General features: G+C 31.4%; 2 protein-coding genes across 4 annotated transcripts; one reads left to right on the top strand and one right to left on the bottom strand.

Annotated features, from left to right (window-relative positions):
* Window positions 1-1,049: 1,049 nt before the first annotated feature.
* On the bottom strand, window positions 1,050-5,127 carry Msl-2 (male-specific lethal 2). Of its 2 annotated transcripts, none has more exons than XM_070295340.1 (4): window positions 4,356-5,127; window positions 3,966-4,201; window positions 3,365-3,562; window positions 1,050-3,272 (listed from the first exon to the last, which is right to left on the bottom strand). In XM_070295340.1, exons 1-4 carry the CDS (start codon window positions 4,942-4,944, stop codon window positions 3,000-3,002), a joined length of 1,296 nt encoding a protein of 431 aa, XP_070151441.1. In that variant the 5' UTR covers window positions 4,945-5,127; the 3' UTR covers window positions 1,050-2,999. The 2 variants fall into 2 exon arrangements, with proteins under 2 accessions (XP_070151441.1, XP_070151442.1); XM_070295341.1 differs by having other exon boundaries at window positions 4,038-4,201.
* A 418-nt stretch (window positions 5,128-5,545) lies between these two features.
* Window positions 5,546-20,308, top strand: LOC138932974 (uncharacterized). Of its 2 annotated transcripts, XM_070295339.1 has the most exons (12): window positions 5,546-5,702; window positions 6,037-6,311; window positions 14,147-14,216; window positions 14,488-14,777; window positions 15,771-15,981; window positions 16,145-16,422; window positions 16,732-16,855; window positions 17,329-17,549; window positions 17,645-17,831; window positions 18,198-18,413; window positions 18,504-18,722; window positions 19,171-20,308. In XM_070295339.1, exons 3-12 carry the CDS (start codon window positions 14,150-14,152, stop codon window positions 19,539-19,541), a joined length of 2,184 nt encoding a protein of 727 aa, XP_070151440.1. In that variant the 5' UTR covers window positions 5,546-5,702; window positions 6,037-6,311; window positions 14,147-14,149; the 3' UTR covers window positions 19,542-20,308. The 2 variants fall into 2 exon arrangements, with proteins under 2 accessions (XP_070151440.1, XP_070151439.1); XM_070295338.1 differs by lacking the exons at window positions 5,546-5,702; window positions 6,037-6,311 and adding an exon at window positions 11,240-11,607.
* The last annotated feature ends 503 nt before the right edge of the window (window positions 20,309-20,811 follow it).

Here is a 20,811-nt window from a genome sequence, read left to right as displayed (position 1 = left end):
TTGCTATACAATTTTACTTTAAACTTTTGAACTTGAATTTTTATATGAATTTTTAAAAGTCGTTCTATTTAAAACATATTAGACATATACCATATATATAGCAGGAAAAAGTGCTCCAACTAAATATAGGAATGTGAGTTACACACTACATGTATGTTCTCTATTCTGCGCATTGTATTATCATTATTATTATTTACTATAAATATTATGCTTTATCGATGATAAAATTATGAACATTTATGACCGATATTTTCAAAGTCACTCCTCAATTATAGTTCTGAATGTATCATTTAAGTTATAACTAGGTCCCGACTGCTGTTTTTGCTTATTCTAATATGTACATATGAAACATAATAATTAATGCGCTAAAATGTATTGGTTAAAATTGTGCGATACTTAATGTAATGGATTTTAGTAATTTGTGATTTCTTCCAATTCGTTTTTTTTTGTTACAAATAATGCTACAAAATAATTTCTAATTTGTTTAGCTTTACATAGGATAAAATTAACAAACAAAAAGAAAGATTTAATCTATTATTTATATATTTGTGTGTAATTTTCAAAATTAACACAATTAGATAATATTAACTTTTACATACAAAAATATATGATATTACATTTTTGCATTAATTTTATCTTATGTAGAGCTTTATTGCATATTGCTTTAATTTTACATATACGTGGATCATGTATTGTATAAATTTTCTTATTCATTAGATTTACAAAGGATTTAGCCCATATGCATATATGCATTTATTTTATTAATATCTCTTTCTTTCCATATTTAATAAGAACTGTCTTATTGCAAACTATGAGATCATTTTTGTGCTGAGTGTATGTTATTGTGTTGACTATTGCGAAAGGATTGATGTATACTATTTGTATCCAAGCATGATTACACATAAATAACAATTGATGGATTCATAGATGTTTTAGAAGAATGCACATATGTACACACATCACATATACATACACACGTTAAAATTAAAAATATTCTACATACACTTAATAATTTTGTACTAATGTTTCGCGTTACTATAATTAACCACATTCGATTATTCTCGAGTGAATTAAAAGTCTAAATTTTGCTATTCTTGATATTGTCTATATATTACAAAATTCAATAGAATTATCTCTGAAAAATGTTACACTCTTCTTTGACATAAAAAATACCGTTTGTACATATAATAATGTATATATATAATTATTATAATAAGTTTTATGTAATATATAGTCACCATACAGGATTGGATTTAACTCTTTTTTTGTTTATAGGCACATAAATAGTGTTGCTTGAAAGGAGGAGATTATCAGCATATATTTTTATATATTTATAATTTATTAAATAACTTTGATATAAGTGTAACAAAAATAAATAATATACATATATACAATAATAAAAAACAAGATAAATATAAATAAATAAATTTTGACATTAATATTATATTAATTATCATATTGTAAATAAAATATCTTGTATTCTTATACCACACATCTCATATTCTTTATTGCTCTCTCTCTCTCTCTCTCTTTCTTTCTGGTCAATGACACGTCGCGTATAGCAGATTTAATTTTATTATTAAAATTATGTTATTCATAATTAATCTGTGTAAAAAATTTTATTAATAATAAAAAATAAAAGAATTCTCTTATATTAAAATATCTTTTTTTTTTTTAATTAAAATAAAATGAAAAATTTTTTATATTAAGTAGATAAAATTATATTTACCCTTGTTTTGAAATGTGGTATGATAAAAGATCAACTTTTAGAAGATTTACTTTATATACTTTATATTTTTTTGTTAATGATAGTTTTTGAGAATTTACCACTTTAGAATCCATACCTGCAATGATTATTGGAAAAATCCAATCCTGATAGTAACGCTACTTAATACAACTCTGTTTTCAAGTGAAATTTCAAAGCAAATAAAAAAACTAGGCGTTTATCTAATTATATCTTCAATTTTCTAAAGTAACAAACAATTTTTACAATCTGAATTACGTATAGGTCTTCTTATCTCTCGTTTATTATTTAAATTATTCTGTTAGTATACGCAGCTTACTTAAAGTATTTGTCATTATTTCGATGCAATCTTAAATTGTAGGAAAATTCAACAGGTCATGCCGCTCTGCACATTCTTTGCGTTTTATACTTACGGATTATAAAAATCAGTATGCAAAATAGATAATGATCTTTTTGTCACATTGTATAACTGGCAAGTTGACGACGAAATATCTTTTAATGCGTAATGTTATATTATTACACCATTGCTATAAAATTAAAAGAAAGAAAAATAACAGCAATAGGCTCGAAGTACAAATAATTAAATGGCAATACTGACAGATAAGAGCCAACGCGCGGATATCGGTGCGCAAATTTATTATTGTTAAATTTTTATTAACAAGAGTAGATTAAAAATATACGTTTTGGACCGTTTTTTGGTCCATTTCTTTAGTATGGATATAAAAATTAAATTGGAATTTGACATGCACAATATTATTGTTGCAGTCAAATTTTAAATTAAAATTAATAATCAGAAATGAATGTATGCGTTACATATACAGTATGATAATTGCACTATGCATATATATAGGCATCAATAGATTATTTTACAAAATATTTTATAATTACATAGAGCAAAAATTAAACGGCTTGAACGGAAAGTTTAGTATGGTTGACCCATGTGGCAGGGAACATGTTAAATTTTCTAATTAAATTTTTCACAGTTTTTTCATGTCATGTACAAAATATTTACACAAATATATAAGTGATAGTAAACATATACACATACGCACGCACACATGCATACATATATATGTTTACTATTCCCATGATAAATTTGTAATTGCATATTTTTGATTCATATAATTTTCAATGCAGATCAGTATCAATTAAACTATTTACACAATGCGTCCTTTTCTACTTAGAGGCGCACTCGCCATAATCTGTTACCACAGGTATTTGTTATCACCTTTGCAATGTTCATTTAAATACTATGTCACACATCAATTTGTATATCACTATCTTCTGCTTCACTTTCAGTACTCACCATAGCATCTTCCCCCACTAACAAAGCAGCAGGTAAGTTTTGTGGTACATTGTCAATATCTAATCTTGGAGTGGAATACACATTTAAAACTTGTATTGTTGTAGGAGACGTCGATAGACACTGCGGTACAGATCCCAGAGGGTCTCCGCTTAGTGCGTCGCAATCCAAAGAGGTGGATAGTTGCAATTGTAAATTATGAAGTTCAGGTATATGTGGACGGATCTGAAATACATAAGATTGATATAAGATGCTTGAAGACAGAGAAGACAAGAATCAAACATATGACAAGTCTTAAGTCGGGCAAATTAGCTCACCTTTAATCCATCTGCCGTGTGAGGATTTCTGCAACCTCTACATCTACATTCTACACAAGGTTTACTTTCCACATAACAAGGACATCTTTGACCACAACAGGTAAGTTTGCCAGGTATTGCAGTGGCGTTGCCGCATCTACATCCTTTCCTTTTACTTCTAGCTGAACTTGACCTTGGCTTCTTAAAACTGCCTGAAGACTGTTTAGAACAAAGCGTGTTATGTTATTGTTAATGTTTATAAAGAAATATTGGTCTAAAACTAGATATTATAGATCAATGCAGAAGTAGCCGAATTAATTTGGAACAAATATCTCATTAAACATGGTAAAAAAAGCAAATATCTGCATTAATCTTTCTTATGGGACCTAGGCGAATGTAAGTCTCGAGATTTTTCTAAAACTAATATTAGTATAAAAATAAGAGCGATATATAAGGGTTAATCACAAGTTCAGATATAATTGTTAATAGGTCAGAAAAATCATTGTACTTTACAAGAAGTGTTAATGGACGACGTATACATCTTTAAGCATTTAATTAATGATTATAGTGCAATGTATAAACCTGTAAGGCGTAAGATTAACCGAATATCTATTGAAATTACTTTGCTGCTCTTTGAAGATTTTTTCTCAGAAGGGGTCCCATATCTAAGGTGGGAAGACGGAATGCATTTTACCCCTCCTACAGAGCTGTGCTGGCTCCCATCTGTCTCCTGTTGACTTGTATCCATGTCCTCTGTAGCAGCCGCTTTACGTTTTATCGTAATTTTATTACCAGATCCAGCGTACATCACAGAATATATAGAAGATCCATTCGATACCGTACGAATCGTTGGCGATTCTAGTTTGACAATAAGACACAATAAAGATTATTATTTACGTATTACTTATTCACTGATCGAATAACATTTATATTTACTATATTATTATATATATTATTCATTTATAACTCGAGTTAATACTTGTTTTAAGAGAACGGTATTTATAATACACACCAGGTATACTCTGGGATATCGCCTCAGTGGTCTGAACGCTATTTCCCTGTGTCTGCGTTGAAGTGGTGCTGGTGTAAACACATGGTAGGATACTGTACGCAGACTTGGATAAGCCAGCATTGCTCTTGAACTCGTCCTTGAAGCCCGCGCCTTCCTGGATAAGCTCCATGAGGCTGGTGGCGCCGATGGTGGACGGTGCCCCGTTGGTGGTAGCGCTGTTCGCGGACGTCACGGACAGCAGGAGGGTGCGATAGATACCGGTGCTGGTGAGATACTCGCATAGCTTCTTATAACACTGCAGCAGTATCCGTAACTGGACATTCTCCACGTATTTCTCGTAGTCCTTGCACCAGCCGCATGACGGTTTCAGCTTCTTGCGGCCGCCGCGGCATCCGCGGCACACGTGATGCTGACAGTTGGTCTCGGTCGGCGTGTGCGGCTCGATGAGGAGGTTCGAGCACACGGTACAGCTGAGGCTCTGCCGCAGATACGGCACCAGCCTGTACAGATCCGTCCAGGAGTTGGGATCTTCGGCGTCTGCCTGCAGCACCAATCGACACGTAGACACGTACAGGCTCGTCGCGTTCATCGCGCTTTCACGCAACACGTCCACTCCGCGCGCCGATCCGGACACATACGATACCGATCACCTGTCAACCGAAGTCCGAACCCGCCGGGGATTCTAATTCTTAAATTACTGGGGCGAGCAGCCGCTGCTAAATACTCCGCGCGTAACCATCCTCGCGCACACAAACAAAACATACGCCATGTTTCGTCGGTGACGCGCGTCTCCGTCGCATTCGCAGAGAGGGCGCAACGTGTGCTCTTTCGCGCGTCCGCGCCGGATCTCTCGTGTCGTCTGAAGTCAGGCGCATTTCGAACGCGATTGTCGTCTTGTAATCATCGTTTAAACAAGATCCCAAACGACTTTCTGTCGGTTACAATAAATACTGTATACATAAAATTAATGATTTATCTTTAAGTTTGTGGATTCAACACGAATGCTGACGATATAATTTAATAAAGTACAATAGAATATAAAAAGGTGAGAAGAGAATATTCATATTCGCGTGTATATTTTAGAATTTAGATCCCTCTCTTGTGTGGTGAGCATTTTCATAAATTATTTTTTCGAACGATCTTCTCTACTATTTTTTTTTCTAACATATTACATAGAAATTTTATTTCAGGTTACCAATTTTCTCGTGATAAAGGAGAGATACACGAAGATAGATGTTTATTTATACGAGAAGATTCGAAACGATTTTTTGTCGATTTTAATTCGATATTATAGACATAAAATTAATTATTTATCTCCTTTTAACCTCATGTATAATCTATCGCATGGTGAGTATTTTAAGCTTGTGGAAACAAACGAATGGCGACGATATAATTTAATAAAGTACAGTAGAATGTAAAAAAGAATGCGAAGAGAATATTTATATTCGCGTATATATTTTAAATCCCTCTCTTATTGGCGAGAGCATTTTCTTATATTATTTTCTTATACAATCTTCTCTAACATTTTTAATTTTTTTAATTCAAATTTTATATATTCTTCAACAATTATTTTTTTAACGCTTCATATATTATTCTTTATTAATCTCTTACGTTAATCACGATTTACGATTCTTAAATAATATTTTCCTTACTTCTTTTTAATATAGAAATTTAATTTCAGATTACTACAGTATTCTCCTCGTGACAAGAGAGAGATACACGGAGAAAAAGGTGTTTGTTTATACGAGAAGAAGATGGCACGATGGTTACGCTGTGATGTTGTTAAACGGATGATTTACAGCGCGCGATGTCGAGGGGAATGCTCTTTTTCGTCCTTGCAAGTTATTACGCGATGCCGTTTCACGCAATGCGTAGTTTTCGTCAATATTATGCTGTCACCGAGACATTCCGGGCCAGACTTTCTCTTCCCTCTTCCGTCGAGATGTGCATTTACAGGTGAGATTGGAGTAATACATATATTAAATTAATTCTCCACTGTGTATATAAATAAAAGGAACAAGTGGATGCTTTAAATTGTATTAAAAGTGACGTAAAGCTTTTTTAAAATTAATATAAAATTAATTTTGAAATTATTTGATGATGAATCTTATTTAAAAGGGATATAATTATTTATTTATTGAATACGTGTAATTAAAAAGCGATAATTTAGTCGATTATATTATTGAAAAACATTACATTTTCAGTTTGACAATCTTTTTTAACATATTTAGCGATGCAACGAATTTATATAACGAATATAAAATATGAAATGGAAAGGTATGATGCATATGTAATATATTAATGTATTGTATTTAAATGAAAACACACGCATACGACATCGCGAGAAGAGGAAAACAAGATATTTTATATTGCAACGAAAGGAATATAACGCAATGAATTACAAAATATTCTCCATATAACATATGATTTGAAACGCAAATCTTACAATGAATAATGAACAGATAACTAAAATATGTATCAGTATTTATCCACGCTCCAGCCACATTGACCTCGCTATTTTTTAATGACTTGACGCTTCTTTGCGAGAAATAAGAAAACTCGGAAAATATTAGGAACGTATGTCGAGCCGTGTCGTAATATTTTTACAAACATCATTATATAGACATCGAGACTCCGCTTACTTTCCACATCCCTTGATTTTGCGGCCATGGCCCATCGCGCGCTTGGCTGCAGTTGGGTAAGATCGTCTTATAGAATATAGAATGTAGATAATAATTCGCCTCTCGTGCATGCTCGCACGATGTTCTTTCTTTGCATTCGTTATTCCTTACGCGTTCATTATGTGACCTTCGCGATCGAGTCCGTTCCAAAAATTATGTAATATCTCGCTCTCTCTCTCTCTCTCTTTTATAACGTTTTAGCGCATTAATTCTTTTTTTCTCCTTTTCCTCATCCAACGAATTTAATCTTGATAATCGATTTTTTGCTTCTTTTAGCTACGTCTTATATACAGTCGCTTCTTTTTCCCCTCCTCTCTTCGAAGATTGAGTTAGTAGAAACAAGATAATCGCAATAAAAGGTATTAAATATTCTCGAATAATAAAGGATGTTTGAATCGTGGAGAAACAAACACGATGATAAAGATCGATAATATTCGTTGTAAAACTATTGAGACATGATGGCGGTTAATTATGATCAGTAAATCCGACAATAATTGATCGAAAGATCTATATATAGATGGAGCGAAAATTATCATATTATATACATTATAAACTATAATTATACGAACTATATCAGATAAACTAGGAAGTTGTTGTAACATCACGATCGATTGACGCGAGCTAGTAATTACCGGTTTTTCGTTAGATTGGACGGGGAATTCCCTTCGAGGCTCGTTTCGTGGGGCTTTTGTTAAAGAAATGCAAAAACCAATCTTTATCTGATTCAATGATTTTATTCATAAAAACATGATGAATAAAAATAGGCAAAAAATAGGTTTTGACTCATACACAATACCTAGTATTGTTTTTTTTTATTTCCGTTTCGATACTTTTATAATACAAATTACATGAAAAATATATTTTCTTTTACAATATTTATAGTATTGTTGAAATATAATGACATTTAGATATTTATTATTAATAAAAAAATATGCATTTGTTGTATTGTTTCTTTAACGATTACGCATTTGTTTGTGCATTCAAATATTTGAATAATTACAATATCTCTTTGTAAAATATAATACATATATAATATTATTGAATAAAAATATTGTAATTTCTCTTATATGTTAGTATGTTTCACGATTACAAAAATTATATTGTAATTTTTACTATAATATTTTTTCCGCGTCTTTACTCATTTTTTTTGCAGTTTTAATCACATTCCCGATCGACAAGGATTTCAATTTCATGAAAAGACAGATTATTCTTATCATCACGCACATTTTGTTTAAAAAGATATATAAATTTTCGTGCTCCATTTCTCCTTTGCGATTACGCAAGCTGATCGTTTGGTATTATAAATGTCGATTATGGCGTAACCTTACATAATTGCCGCATTAATTAAGAATTAAGACATATCTCAATATGTACTAAAGCCTACTCTTATTTGCATATAATCACAAGATATACGCGCTTCAATTTTTTACGAAAATAACAATACTTTTCGGAAATACCATACATGTGATTAATATGTCTCATTGTTATATAGGCATTTCATTGTTTAGTTTATTACATGTATATGTATAAATGTGTAATAGATCCTGATGTATAAATCATGGAAACATGTCTATATAAAATAGAATTTATTATAGATGATATTGATAAAACATATCGTCTCGTGCAATAAAACGCACGAGTACGTCATACATTTGATTTTACATTTGATGTTTCAAGACAATATATTTATTATGTAAAAAAGATAATATAACTTTGGCGATTAACGGGTTACAGAATAATTACTAGACTTAAACGTATATATTTTTAGCATATTTATTATGTGGACAGCAAAAAGATTTGCTAAGAATATCAATTTTATTTATTGAAAATATATAATCTCGCTAATTCCGCGAATTAATTCGCTACAATAATATATTGATTGATTTTTCATTTGTCATTAAGTGACGATTTTATCGCGAAATGCATTTGATCATATCACTTTTAGAACAAATTTAATTCGCTTTAGCAGCTAATTTGTGTGTTTGCAAAAAGATTTATTCGGCAAGATCTTTTTATTTATTCAACAAAAATTTTGATGCAATGTCAAGTAAAATTGATTGTCATAATGAAGTATGGTCGTTCTTGCATCTAATCTGCACCAGCAGTTTTCGCAAAAGTTTATGCTATTATTTATTCTCGAATTATTCGAAATCTTCGTGACATATGCATATGTATATAGCATTGAAAAAGAAGTATAAATATTCTGTGTGCGAGAAATATTTTGTCAGAATCAATTCCCGAAGAATTAGCAGCTGAAATTATCATAATCATACCGATACTACACGAGAGTTAATTGCGAGTACAAAAATTCAACAAAGAAGAGACTCAGATATTCATAATGGTTCGCGTCACTGATATAGCATAAGTTATCGCGCCTTCCTAGACTCAACATAAATACTCGTGTCATAATTGTAAAATGAGGTATCAAAGCGACGCGATGTGCCCGAGTAATATTCTTTATGAAATTTACGAAATCAGCTATCACTTATCGCATTATTGTCGGGTATTAAATCCCCAATCTCGTCAAAGATAACGGTGGCTTTCCTTTAAACTTGAATAAGGAGTACGCGATATGTATTCATCAGCGAGTGCATGATCGAGTTTTCACGGTGTGTTTTTCGTCGTCGCTTTCGTCGTTTTCATAACACAGGTATCAACGATGAACGTATTGTGAATAATGTCACGTTAATCGGCATGATAAGCTTCAGAAACATCGGTTACTGCATTTCAGCGATATCAGTTTATCAAGCTAATTCGAAACAATTGATGTCACGTAGTTAGTGATCTCTTCCCGATAAAGGTAAATGCAAGTCAAGATAATAATTCGACGGATACCGAAAGTGATTGTGATATTAACGGAAAATTAATTATTATAAGTAAATCTTTTTTTATTTATTTACAGAATTCGCGATTCCGTAGATAGACTTGATAGAAGAAGTTTCGAAGAAGCTATCGTTCGGAGATTTTGAAACAGATCGCGTTTTTGAATTTTCTATCAGTATGTTAAAAGTTAAAATATTACATCGTTGCAAGAATTGTGTAGACACAAAAAATAACGTTTACCGCAATTTCTATTTTTCTTTGTATTTACACGCAATTGTTTACTCATATAATTATTCGATTATGTCTTTTTCAAATTGTGTCAATTTTTCACTAATGGTGAATAAGAAGTTTTTTTTATCTGATATATGTTTTAAATTATCTCTATTTTTTTTCTTATTCCGCTTTTGATAATACATATTAATGTACAAACAAGTTGTTTATCGATAAAAGTAAGATTACTTATATCTTGATTGAAAATTTTTACGTTGTTAAAAGATATTTTTAAACAATTATGATTTATGATTCTTTCTCTCTTTATTACGTATAATTTATATAAATATGTTAGAATCATTTTCAAATAAAACTAAAATATGTAATATTGTCATTTATTAATTGCTTTGCATAAATGAATTATATAAGAAGACATATACATATTAAAACAAATTTTCAATCATTTAATTATATATATATATATATATATATATATATATATATATATATATATATATAATTAAAATCTAAACAGATAAATACTATTTTATATTAGCAAAAAATGAGTCTAATTAGAAAGAAAAAGAGAAAAAGAAATGATAAAGAGAGAGAAATTATAATAAATTTTGAATTTGTTTTTATTAGATTTTATTGCTTTCTTTTTTAAATATATTTTTACCTTAAAATGAGATGATTTGGAAACGATTCTTTTTCAATGAAAATATCAGAATAGCTCATCTTTGTCGGGCATTCACAATTGACATTGTAACATATTCTTCGAATGAAAGCTCCGTTCAAATATAAAGGCCGGGCGAAATCAGCTGAGGAATATCATCTATATTTTTTTCTTGAAAGTTTAGTTTGCCGGAAGTCTCTTTTATTTTTACACAGACATTGAAGTATTCGTTGAGTATCTTTCTCGCATTAATTTCTACGAGAAAAAGGAACATCGAGGTACACATCGGTTCCGCGTATACTTGCCTCGTCAACGAGTTTCGGATAACGAGTGGAAAGTCCACTGACGAATTCGTGCTCGGGAAAAACATACAGTTATTGGTCGCGTAAACTGACGGGGGAACCATAAACGGGGGATTTCGCGAATATCCTTCGTATCGTTACCCTAACAACACAGCATCATATACTTATCCTTTATACTGTCCAGGTAAAGCACACAGGAGACCCCTCTCGAGTCCGCTCTCGTGGGATACGCTCGATCTCCGCGCGGGAGATCCCCTGTATCATATAGACGAGCGAGTGGCGCGATGTCAGTTCAGTCCTTCGTAAAACGTCCGTGAAACCGTCACCCGATGGTGTGTATCCGGGTCGCTTTCGTCGAAAGCCGGAAGAGACAGAGCAGCTTCCGTTGTTTCGCGAACGCGCGTGTTTGTGACATGGTGCGCCCGAATTTTAGCCGTGTCCAGAGAGTTGAATGCCCGACGACACATGTTGCGAATCAGTTGTAATAGCGCAAATTATACTCGCGTACTTTAGGGATTATTATTTTGGGATTTATCTCATCATCTCGAGAGTATGATACGGTAAGTCGCGTTGGAAATCTGAGATATTCCTTACATTATTCTCATATTATTTCGAAGAAGATCAAATGAAGAAAAATATAGACGTATTTTTTTAAATACTTGATATAAATATCGAATATGAAAATAATTAAAATGTTTAGTTTTTAAAATTATGAAACTTGCCCGATTGATATTTTTATCGCACGTGCTTTAAGGATGACGTAGGATTTGGCTTGCTTAAATATCCTTGAAATTCCTAAGTATCTTTAATGACTTCTATTATATAGATATAGACATTCGAAGAACACTTGGAAATGATGTTTTCTTGTAACGGGAAAGCTAAATAATAATGAACTATGATTTTTCCGTTACAGCAAGTGTTAAAGAATTTTTTCGTACGTTTCGCACATTATTTTGTGCCACTGTTAATACCACGTTACGTTCGAAAACTTTATGATCCAAGATAAAAAACTCACACGTAATAAAAATAAAAAATTACTCACATCTCATTACATTTATCATTACGTCGTTAAAATAAAAAGAGACAAAATTAAGAAGTGAAAAATCGAGGTACATTCAAAATAAAATCAGTGCCTTCAAACTTTCGTTCTGCGGAGACCAGAGAATATTTCATAAGCATCCTTTGAATCTCTACTGGCACAAATAGATTTTTCTATAATTTTTTTTTATTTCTATGATTTTATTATAAGCTGTGTTAAAAAATAAAAAATAAAATTATTAATAATTTAATCATATATTTATGTATAATTTGGATATATTATATTTATTAATATTTTAAAACTAATTATTTAGTTAATACGCAAATATTGAACTCAGATGTCTGTATTATCTGTTTCGATAAATACATATAAAAGCTTTATTTAAAAGATCGGCCATAGAGAGAGAGTCTTGAATGTGAGTAGGCAATATTTTAATAATTAAAAATGTTATAAATATATTTACATATATAATAAAGATATATATGTGTTTTCGCCAAGTGTTTTAATATTTAAAGTTGTTTTATCATCGAAAAATGATTAAAAAAGATTGTATTAGATTTGTTTGGATGTGCAATAAATTTTATGTTTACAATAACAGAAAGATGATTATGGGCACAATTGCGGATAACAGCTTTGTCTCGTGCTACAGGTAATGTAGGTGCAGGTGCGCGTTGTGCTAAATTCGTAAAGTTACGATGCGTATATGTTGTGTTGTAAGAGAGATTTCGACATTGCAGCATCGGTGATTTGAAAAGAGCGCCAAGCGCGATTTTATACCTGTTCGCGACAATTAAACGAAATTTTCCTCGCGAAAGAATTAATCATCTTACTTTGTGTGTTGGGTTTTATCTTAAAATATATTTGTCAATGGTATGTGTATATTGAATTTGTAGGATATTATAAGAAGTCAAAGAGATTCGTGGTACTATCCCGAGAGAAAATTTCAAATAGAGTTTGAAAGTTTGAGATCGCAAGAGAAAAAATACATTTTCTTTAAAAAAATTAAAAAAAAATTCATTTTTTTTTTTTTTAAATAAAACTTAAATTAGACAAAATTTGAAATTATATTTTTTGTACAATATTTACAATATTATTTCAACGAAATTTATACATAATAACTTACTTTGACGAAACTTTTTATCTGAGATATAATTATAAAGCTGCATAATATGAAAGATTACAAAGTCGTAAAAAATTACGATTCTCATCATGATCGGGGGAAAAAAATCTTATTTTGCATTAGTCGCGTGTGTATGTGTGTGAAATGCGTGTATGAGATAATGTTTTGTTTTATTATTAACTTTAACGTAGAGAATATAAAATACAAACGAAGCTATCATTGAAATTCAGCGGTCGATTAAGCGATAGTTTCTTCAATATGATTCTCTACTTCTGGAAATCAATTATGTGCGAAATCTATGATTATCTCTACATATATAGAAGTCAGAAATGTAACATTATCGAGAAATCGGAAAAGTGGTTTTAGCAGGATAATTTGTTCTAATTAATAGACAGATAACTTTTTACAAATCGACTAACATGAATAAAAAGATATTATGAAACATATTAAGATAACGCTTTATCTCACACCGACGACATTAAAAAAATTATTAGCTTTTATTTGCTTAATCGCTTGTGCGATGTACCTGAAATAATTCTAAGAAAAAAAGTATACGAAAACATTTTTAAACGCTCTCGGATTTAACATTCAACTTTGCAAAAATTGATAATTAAATCTTCTTCGATTTATATCAATTAAGTGTTATCTTTCATACAATAATTACACACATAGACAGCGCTGTAAGCTAACAAGTTTAGATTTATAAACCATGCTAAACGTGCTAAACGCCTTACAGCCTTACATGCACGCGTTACATAAGGCGCATCAGACGCACGGACGCACGATATCTTTTGAATCTATTTATCATTAATTTTTTTATCGAGAGATTTTATTTCCATAATACATAGTATTCTAATTTATACGATAATGTTTATGTAATGAGTTAAATTTACATTTTGCATATGTCTGGACTTTCCTTGAATTATAAAATGTCTTGCAGAGAATGAATATGATAATCTGGAACGTGTTACTTATCCTGCTTCAACTGGTCGTTTGTCAAAGCCGATCAGGTGAGTGCGATCCTTTTTGCATCTAATATTAACTGTGCCTTGATTTTTCATGGCATTTTGTGATTGAGCATACTGAGCTTTTAGTTTTCTCTATTCTTTATTTTGAAACAAGAACGAAGCCTTTGTAAGAGACAGAATAGAGCAATCGGGGCGCTTTTGAAATATTTTATAAATTTTTATCCGGGATAAATATTTGAGCGAAAATAAAAAAAAAATTGTTTTAGATAGAGGAACATTTTTAAATCGTTATTATTTTTTTTTTTTATTTCAGAAACAATAATAACGGCGTACGATGACTTCGGCTTGTCGCCGATCGATCCGGAGATCGCCGACAGCATCGATTGGAAGCGTCACGCGTGTCGGCGAACGTGCAAGGATGGCGCGGCACCTCTGGACTGTTATTACACCTTCAAGCTGGAATCTTATTACGCGATGAGCAAAGCTTGTTACGACTGTCCCTTCAATATCACGGACTGTTCTCGGCCTCATTGCATCCCGGCGGATGGCGTAAAGCGATCTCTCTTGGTCGTGAACCGGCAAATGCCAGGTCCGTCGATCGAGGTGCGTGATCGTTGGATTGCGAGACAAGTTTTACGGGGCTGTTTTCATCAGAGATCGCTTGTGTCTCTATTCTTATCCGCTCTGTTTTTTTTTTCCATTTATTTTGATCATTTTTTGTTTTTTTCCAAAATTACGTGAAATATTGAGAACTTCGCAAGATTACGATACCAATTAGCGGATAAATTTTTGCGTAAACTTGAACCTAGTGTTATAAAATGAATGTTCAGTCTTGTATATCCACATGTATTTTTTTCGTCATTCTTTATCTGGTTATATTTTATATTTTTTAATTATATTTTATATTTTATTATTTTTAATTATATTTCATATTTTTTATATTTTTCCGCGCTAGTATAAAGAAAAGAGAATATTCGAGAGTAAATCCGTGTACAGATTTATCGTGGAAATTAATTGATTATTAATTAATATTATTAATGCACGAATAATGCAAAGTTAATATAGAAATTATCTTCGGCTATTTTTTTTTCTGCGTTATCGTTTGATAAAGTAGATTTTTTATTCAGTCAATCACGTGAAAAGATCACGATTCGTCACTTCGTCTATATTGTTTCCATGAGTTTGAGCATAATTATCGCTGTCTCGCAATTATACATGATATCACGAGAATAGCGCTGGGATTCATTTCCAGATCTAGCCTCTATAATTAATACATTTTGTGGTGGAATCAACCGGAAATTTTCTTGTTTGTTTACTTACAATTAGCTTGACTTTATACATACTTACTTCTTTTTTATCGCTATGCAATTTTATCGCAGTTATTATAGCTATAAAACTAGAATTGTGATTTGCTCAAGAATATACTGTAATTTACTCCCGCTAATCATCCGTCGTATCATTTTAATTGTGGATTATAAATACTTGATAACAAAGTCTTATATGAGACATTTCGCACAAGCTCTCCACAGATGCCGCGGGTCCCAGACTGTTAATTAAAAACAACAGAACATTAAAAAAAGATTATTTTAATTATAGGTATGCCAAGGTGACAGGATAATGGTCGATATGATTAACTTGTTGCACTCGGAGAGCACCACGATGCACTGGCACGGCCAGCATCATCTCGCCACGCCCTATATGGACGGTGTACCCTATGTATCGCAATGTCCTATCCCTCCTGGAGCGACCTTCCAATACAATTATATCGCCAGCGAAGCCGGGACGCATTTCTGGCACTCTCATATAGGTACGTCTCCGCTTTCGCTAAACCTTTCACAAGTATCGTTGTATCGAGAATGACATTTTCCGCAGAAAATTTAAGAGAAGAAGAAATTTTGCTTATAAATTAATTAATCCATTTGATTGAATAATAACTGATATTTTGTCGTCATATTTTTTCGTCCCCGCAGGATTTCAGAGAGGCGACGGTGTATTCGGATCGTTAATCGTTCGTGTACCTCCTAAAGTTGACTGGCACAAGGATCTGTATGACTACGATGAGCATACACTAGTAGTCGCCGATTGGGTTCACGAGCTCGGTCTTACCAAATTTCTAGCGCATCATCACGCGGACGGTGATAACAAAGCACCCAATTTACTTATAAACGGTTTGGGCCGTTTCATCTCCATCGAAGGTGAAAACGAGACATTGGCCGATATGCCTATTTCGATATCCCTTGTAAAATCGGTAAATTTTTACTGTTTTGTAAATTTTTGTAAATAGTTTTATTTATAAAAAAATGCAAGATACAAATATTTGATTAAAACTATATTGAAAAAGCATCTGAAATATCTTTATTGCACTTAAGAAGGGGAAAAAAAGTCTCACATTAAAGTTGATCTATTTCAAGATAACGTCTTATGATCAGCGTAATTTTATCCTAATATAAGTAGAGTCGTTTCCAAGTTTTGAATAGATCAATTTTATTTTTTTATCTTTTAATAAAATTATATAATTTATATTTATATCAGTCAATTTTACGATTTATGCTTACAGAATTTTCGGTATAGATTTAGGCTTATTAACGCGGAGTTCCTGAACTGTCCAATAGAAATTTCCGTCGACAACCATACTTTATATGTGATCAGCTCAGATGGACGTGACATTGAACCAATACAAGGTACGATTTATTTTCATGTTACTCTTCTATACAAGAGTGATTGAAAGTTTTAATAAAAACGCGGAAGTTAACGGATCGTTTTGTTCAAATATCGATATTATAGATAAGATAATATAATAAAATTCAACATCGAAAAAATACTATAATAATAATGAATGAAACTGTTCATTAACATTCACAATATTATTTTTAGTTTCTTTTAACAAGCTCATGTTATAACTATTTGTTAAATTATCAAAAAATGTTGCAATTAATGCATATATTTTTACACATACAAAATATATACCTTAATTCAATTTATTAAATAAAATGAGATACGCGATTCGAAATTGATTATGTAACGATTATAATAGAATTTTTAATATATGTGTGAATTATGAAGTAAGATATATAAGTAATAATTTGTGAAATAAGTAGAATAAAAAATGATCTACATGTTGAAACGTTGCTTATATATTGTGTAATGATTACAGCCGAATCGCTAGTGAGTTATGCTGGTGAGAGGTTTGATTTCATAATCGAGATGAACCAACCAGTGGATAATTATTGGATAAGATTTCGAGGACTGATGGATTGCGACGAGAGATTTTTAAGCGCCTATCAAGTCGCTATACTTAGATACGAAGGAGCGTCTGAAGAGGAACCTGCGGTGGAAGTTTCATATGATCGTGTGCGAAATGATTCTTATGGATTGGTAAGTTCTCACGATTTCCTTACTATGTCCTTTCAAGCGTTACCCGTAAAATTATTTTACAAGTGATTAAAAATGACAACGTTTCCAATTTTCAGCAAGTGAATGCTTTGAATGAAGGAACTGAATCGAATAATAGTATCAGTATCCCGATGTTGACTGCAATGGATGACGATGACGTATCAAATACCAAAGAACCGGATTATCAGTTCTATATATCGTATGATTTTTACGCGAAAGATAACCCGCACTTTCACCGCAAGAATCTATATGGTTTCCATCAAGGTAAAGTTAAAAAATGTAAAGTAAATAATTTTTTTAAAGCTTTTTATTTTAATATGTACGAAAATGTACATAAGAATGAGCTTTACATTGATACGTTCTAACGATGATATTAGGATAAACAGCTAAGTTAATTTAGTTAATTTATTTTTACTTATAATATTTTAAACTTACAGTCAAATGCATTAAAGAGATATGAATTTGTTAAAAAATAAGCTTTCACATTCTGTGCATAGTTTTTCAATAATTTTTATTACAATAAAATATAAAGTACTCATTACAAATATATAAATTCATTTTTTCAAAAATCTAAAAAGCGTTCATTATTTTGTAAAATATTTCGATTATGATTTTCTTTTCTTTTTTTAGTGAAGGATACGAAACAGCGTTTGTTCACACCGCAACTGAATCACATATCAATGAAGCTACCGTCATTTCCGCTTCTACCCGAAAGAAACCTTATTAAACCAAATCAATTTTGTAACTCCAGCACAGTTGAGGGATGCAAGAATGATTACTGTGCTTGTACCCATGTACTTCAGGTGAAAATTAACAGTGTAGTGGAATTGCTTTTGATCGATGAAGGTATGCGAGCATCTCCTCTCATAAGTATTTTTTTGTTCTCTATAAGATTTGTCTCTTTAAATTTAACCATAAATAACGATTTTTGTTCAGGTGTTCCGTACGATGCGAATCATCCGTTTCACCTTCACGGTTATCAGTTCCGCGTTGTGGCGATGGAGAAGATAGGAAGTAACATCACGGCCGCCGAAGTAAAGGAATTAGACAGGCAAGGTTTGATAAACAGGACACTCACACGAGCACCTTTGAAAGACACAGTGACCGTGCCCGACGGTGGTTACACCATCGTGCGATTTCACGCCAATAACCCAGGTAAGATTACGTGGCATGCATATTACCAGAAAAAAAACCAAAACATTAATGTTTGACGGTAACTAATTGAAGTATTTGCTTTAAAAATATCGCATTGAGTGATAAATGGCGTGATAAATGAAGTGATAAATTTTCGTTTTTAAGAAAGAAAAAAATCAAGACTAAGAAATCTTAAGCGTAAGAAACTCTTTCACATGTGAACAAAAAATAATTGTTAATAGATGAAATTACACAGTTGCTTATGTAACCTGATTTTGTATTTGTTTTATTACAATTTAGGCTCTATTTTACTTACCTTCAGCATTTAGAACTAGTACATCTAGTTCAATGAGAAGAGAAAATTTAAGCTTGTAAATTTCTTTGATAAAATATAATAATAAAATATAATACTTATTTTGAGATTGATTGATAAAGAGATGCATTATCAATCGATTGTGTATGTTTTCAGGATATTGGCTGTTTCACTGTCACATTGAATTTCACGCAGAGATAGGAATGGCCCTAATCTTTAAAGTGGGCGAAGACGAGGAGATGCCATCGGTGCCTCGTAATTTTCCTAAATGCGGTGATTGGAAACAGATGGACGATCAGAATGAAGATAACTCAGAGACCACTACAATTTCAACGACAACCGCCGGGAAGGAATCCAAGGAAAATAACCGTGTCATGGATGCAATAGAGCATCTCTTAAGATATATGACGTATTTTGAGCAACTTCTGAAATTACAGATGACTTCTTCGGCGTCAAATTCAAGTGTGACATTGTTACTTTTTGTCGCTTGCCTTTTAAGTTCTGTGATTCATGCGCGCTCTTTATGACATATGTATCCATGTAAATAGTAATAGCGGATTATAAATATATTATAAAGAATATTTATAGAAACAAAACAATATAAATGAGTTAGAGAGTGAGAAGTAGTAAGTAATAAATGCTTTTTTCGTCGCAACTAACATATGTATTGTAAAATATTACGATTCACGTTAAAATATTAATATTTATAGAAAGTATATACACTATTCACATTTTTTTATTATCGATGATTGTCAGATATGTTGCGATAAAAGCAATTGCACGAAGCTGACAAATTTGAATTAAAATTTTAAAGATATATTAGCGACTCTATTGTATATTAATCTCAAATGAGTAAGCGTACATTATATCAGCAAGTGACTTATATTACTGTGATAAAAAAATATATTATAATTATTTTATAGTTATTAGACTATCGACTACACGACTCAGTAATGCATACGAAATGTTCTGTTTTGATACTCGTATTAATTTTATTGATTGATTGATTTTGTTCGGGGAATAAATTTTTTCTATGCGTAAATAATAATTTTCGTGTAATATACGATTTAAAAAAAAAAATTGTGAATTTTAAATTCCGGAAGAAATCAATAATATACTTTCTCTTAAACTTCGATTATATGAAAATAAATTATAAAGTCGCATTTTAATTGAGAAGAAATTAATTAAATTACGGGTTAATTAAAAAAATCTACCATTAAAAAATAATTACAACAGAAACGGGACATCCTGAAAATTATTACGGGAAATGCATTGCTGTAATTGTTATATCATTGCAACCACATATTGTGATTATACATATAATATAATATGTATAATATATATATATATATATATATATATATATATATATATATATATATTATATAATATATATATCGACTACATATTATATAGCATTTAATCTAACATAATTGATATAAAGGATTTGCAATTGCGTTATCAGCAGAATAAATATATGTTTCTTTACTGGAATGAATGTATGTGTCTGTATGTGTATTTCTATCGAGTATGTATTATACTTTTAAATATGTACAGTAATATTCGAGAAAAATCCTTCGTGTAATATGAAAACTATTGATATATCTCGATGCTTTTGTTAAAAAACCGACGCATGTTTTGTAATATTTATAAAAATAATCGTGGAATGTATTGAGAGAGAATTCGTTGTATTGTAACTTAAACCTATTGTATAAGAATATATGGAAAATCTATTCATCCAAAATCGTAAAATTATTGTAATCGATATGCAAACTCGAATTGGATTGTGCAAACCCG

Source organism: Polyergus mexicanus, unplaced genomic scaffold, assembly GCF_030449975.1.
Source record: "Polyergus mexicanus isolate NDT 795.1 unplaced genomic scaffold, iyPolMexi1.0 SCAF_5, whole genome shotgun sequence".
NCBI classification, from domain to species: domain Eukaryota; kingdom Metazoa; phylum Arthropoda; class Insecta; order Hymenoptera; family Formicidae; genus Polyergus; species Polyergus mexicanus.
The sequence above is the reverse complement of the archived record's forward strand: the minus strand, read 5'-3'. Positions and strand labels throughout refer to the sequence as shown.

What these genes read in the sequence shown, in the direction of transcription:
- LOC138932974 (XM_070295339.1), top strand. Translation starts at nt 14,150, where the DNA reads ATGAATATGATAATCTGGAACGTGTTACTTATCCTGCTTCAACTGGTC. An exon ending in GAAATGATTCTTATGGATTG is followed by an intron (nt 17,550 to 17,644) that starts GTAAGTTCTCAC and finishes TCCAATTTTCAG; the next exon opens with CAAGTGAATGCTTTGAATGA. An exon ending in ATTTCACGCCAATAACCCAG is followed by an intron (nt 18,723 to 19,170) that starts GTAAGATTACGT and finishes GTATGTTTTCAG; the next exon opens with GATATTGGCTGTTTCACTGT.
- Msl-2 (XM_070295340.1), bottom strand. Translation starts at nt 4,944, where the DNA reads ATGAACGCGACGAGCCTGTACGTGTCTACGTGTCGATTGGTGCTGCAG. An exon ending in GATATCCCAGAGTATACCTG is followed by an intron (nt 4,202 to 4,355) that starts GTGTGTATTATA and finishes TTGTCAAACTAG; the next exon opens with AATCGCCAACGATTCGTACG. An exon ending in AATCTTCAAAGAGCAGCAAA is followed by an intron (nt 3,563 to 3,965) that starts GTAATTTCAATA and finishes TGTTCTAAACAG; the next exon opens with TCTTCAGGCAGTTTTAAGAA.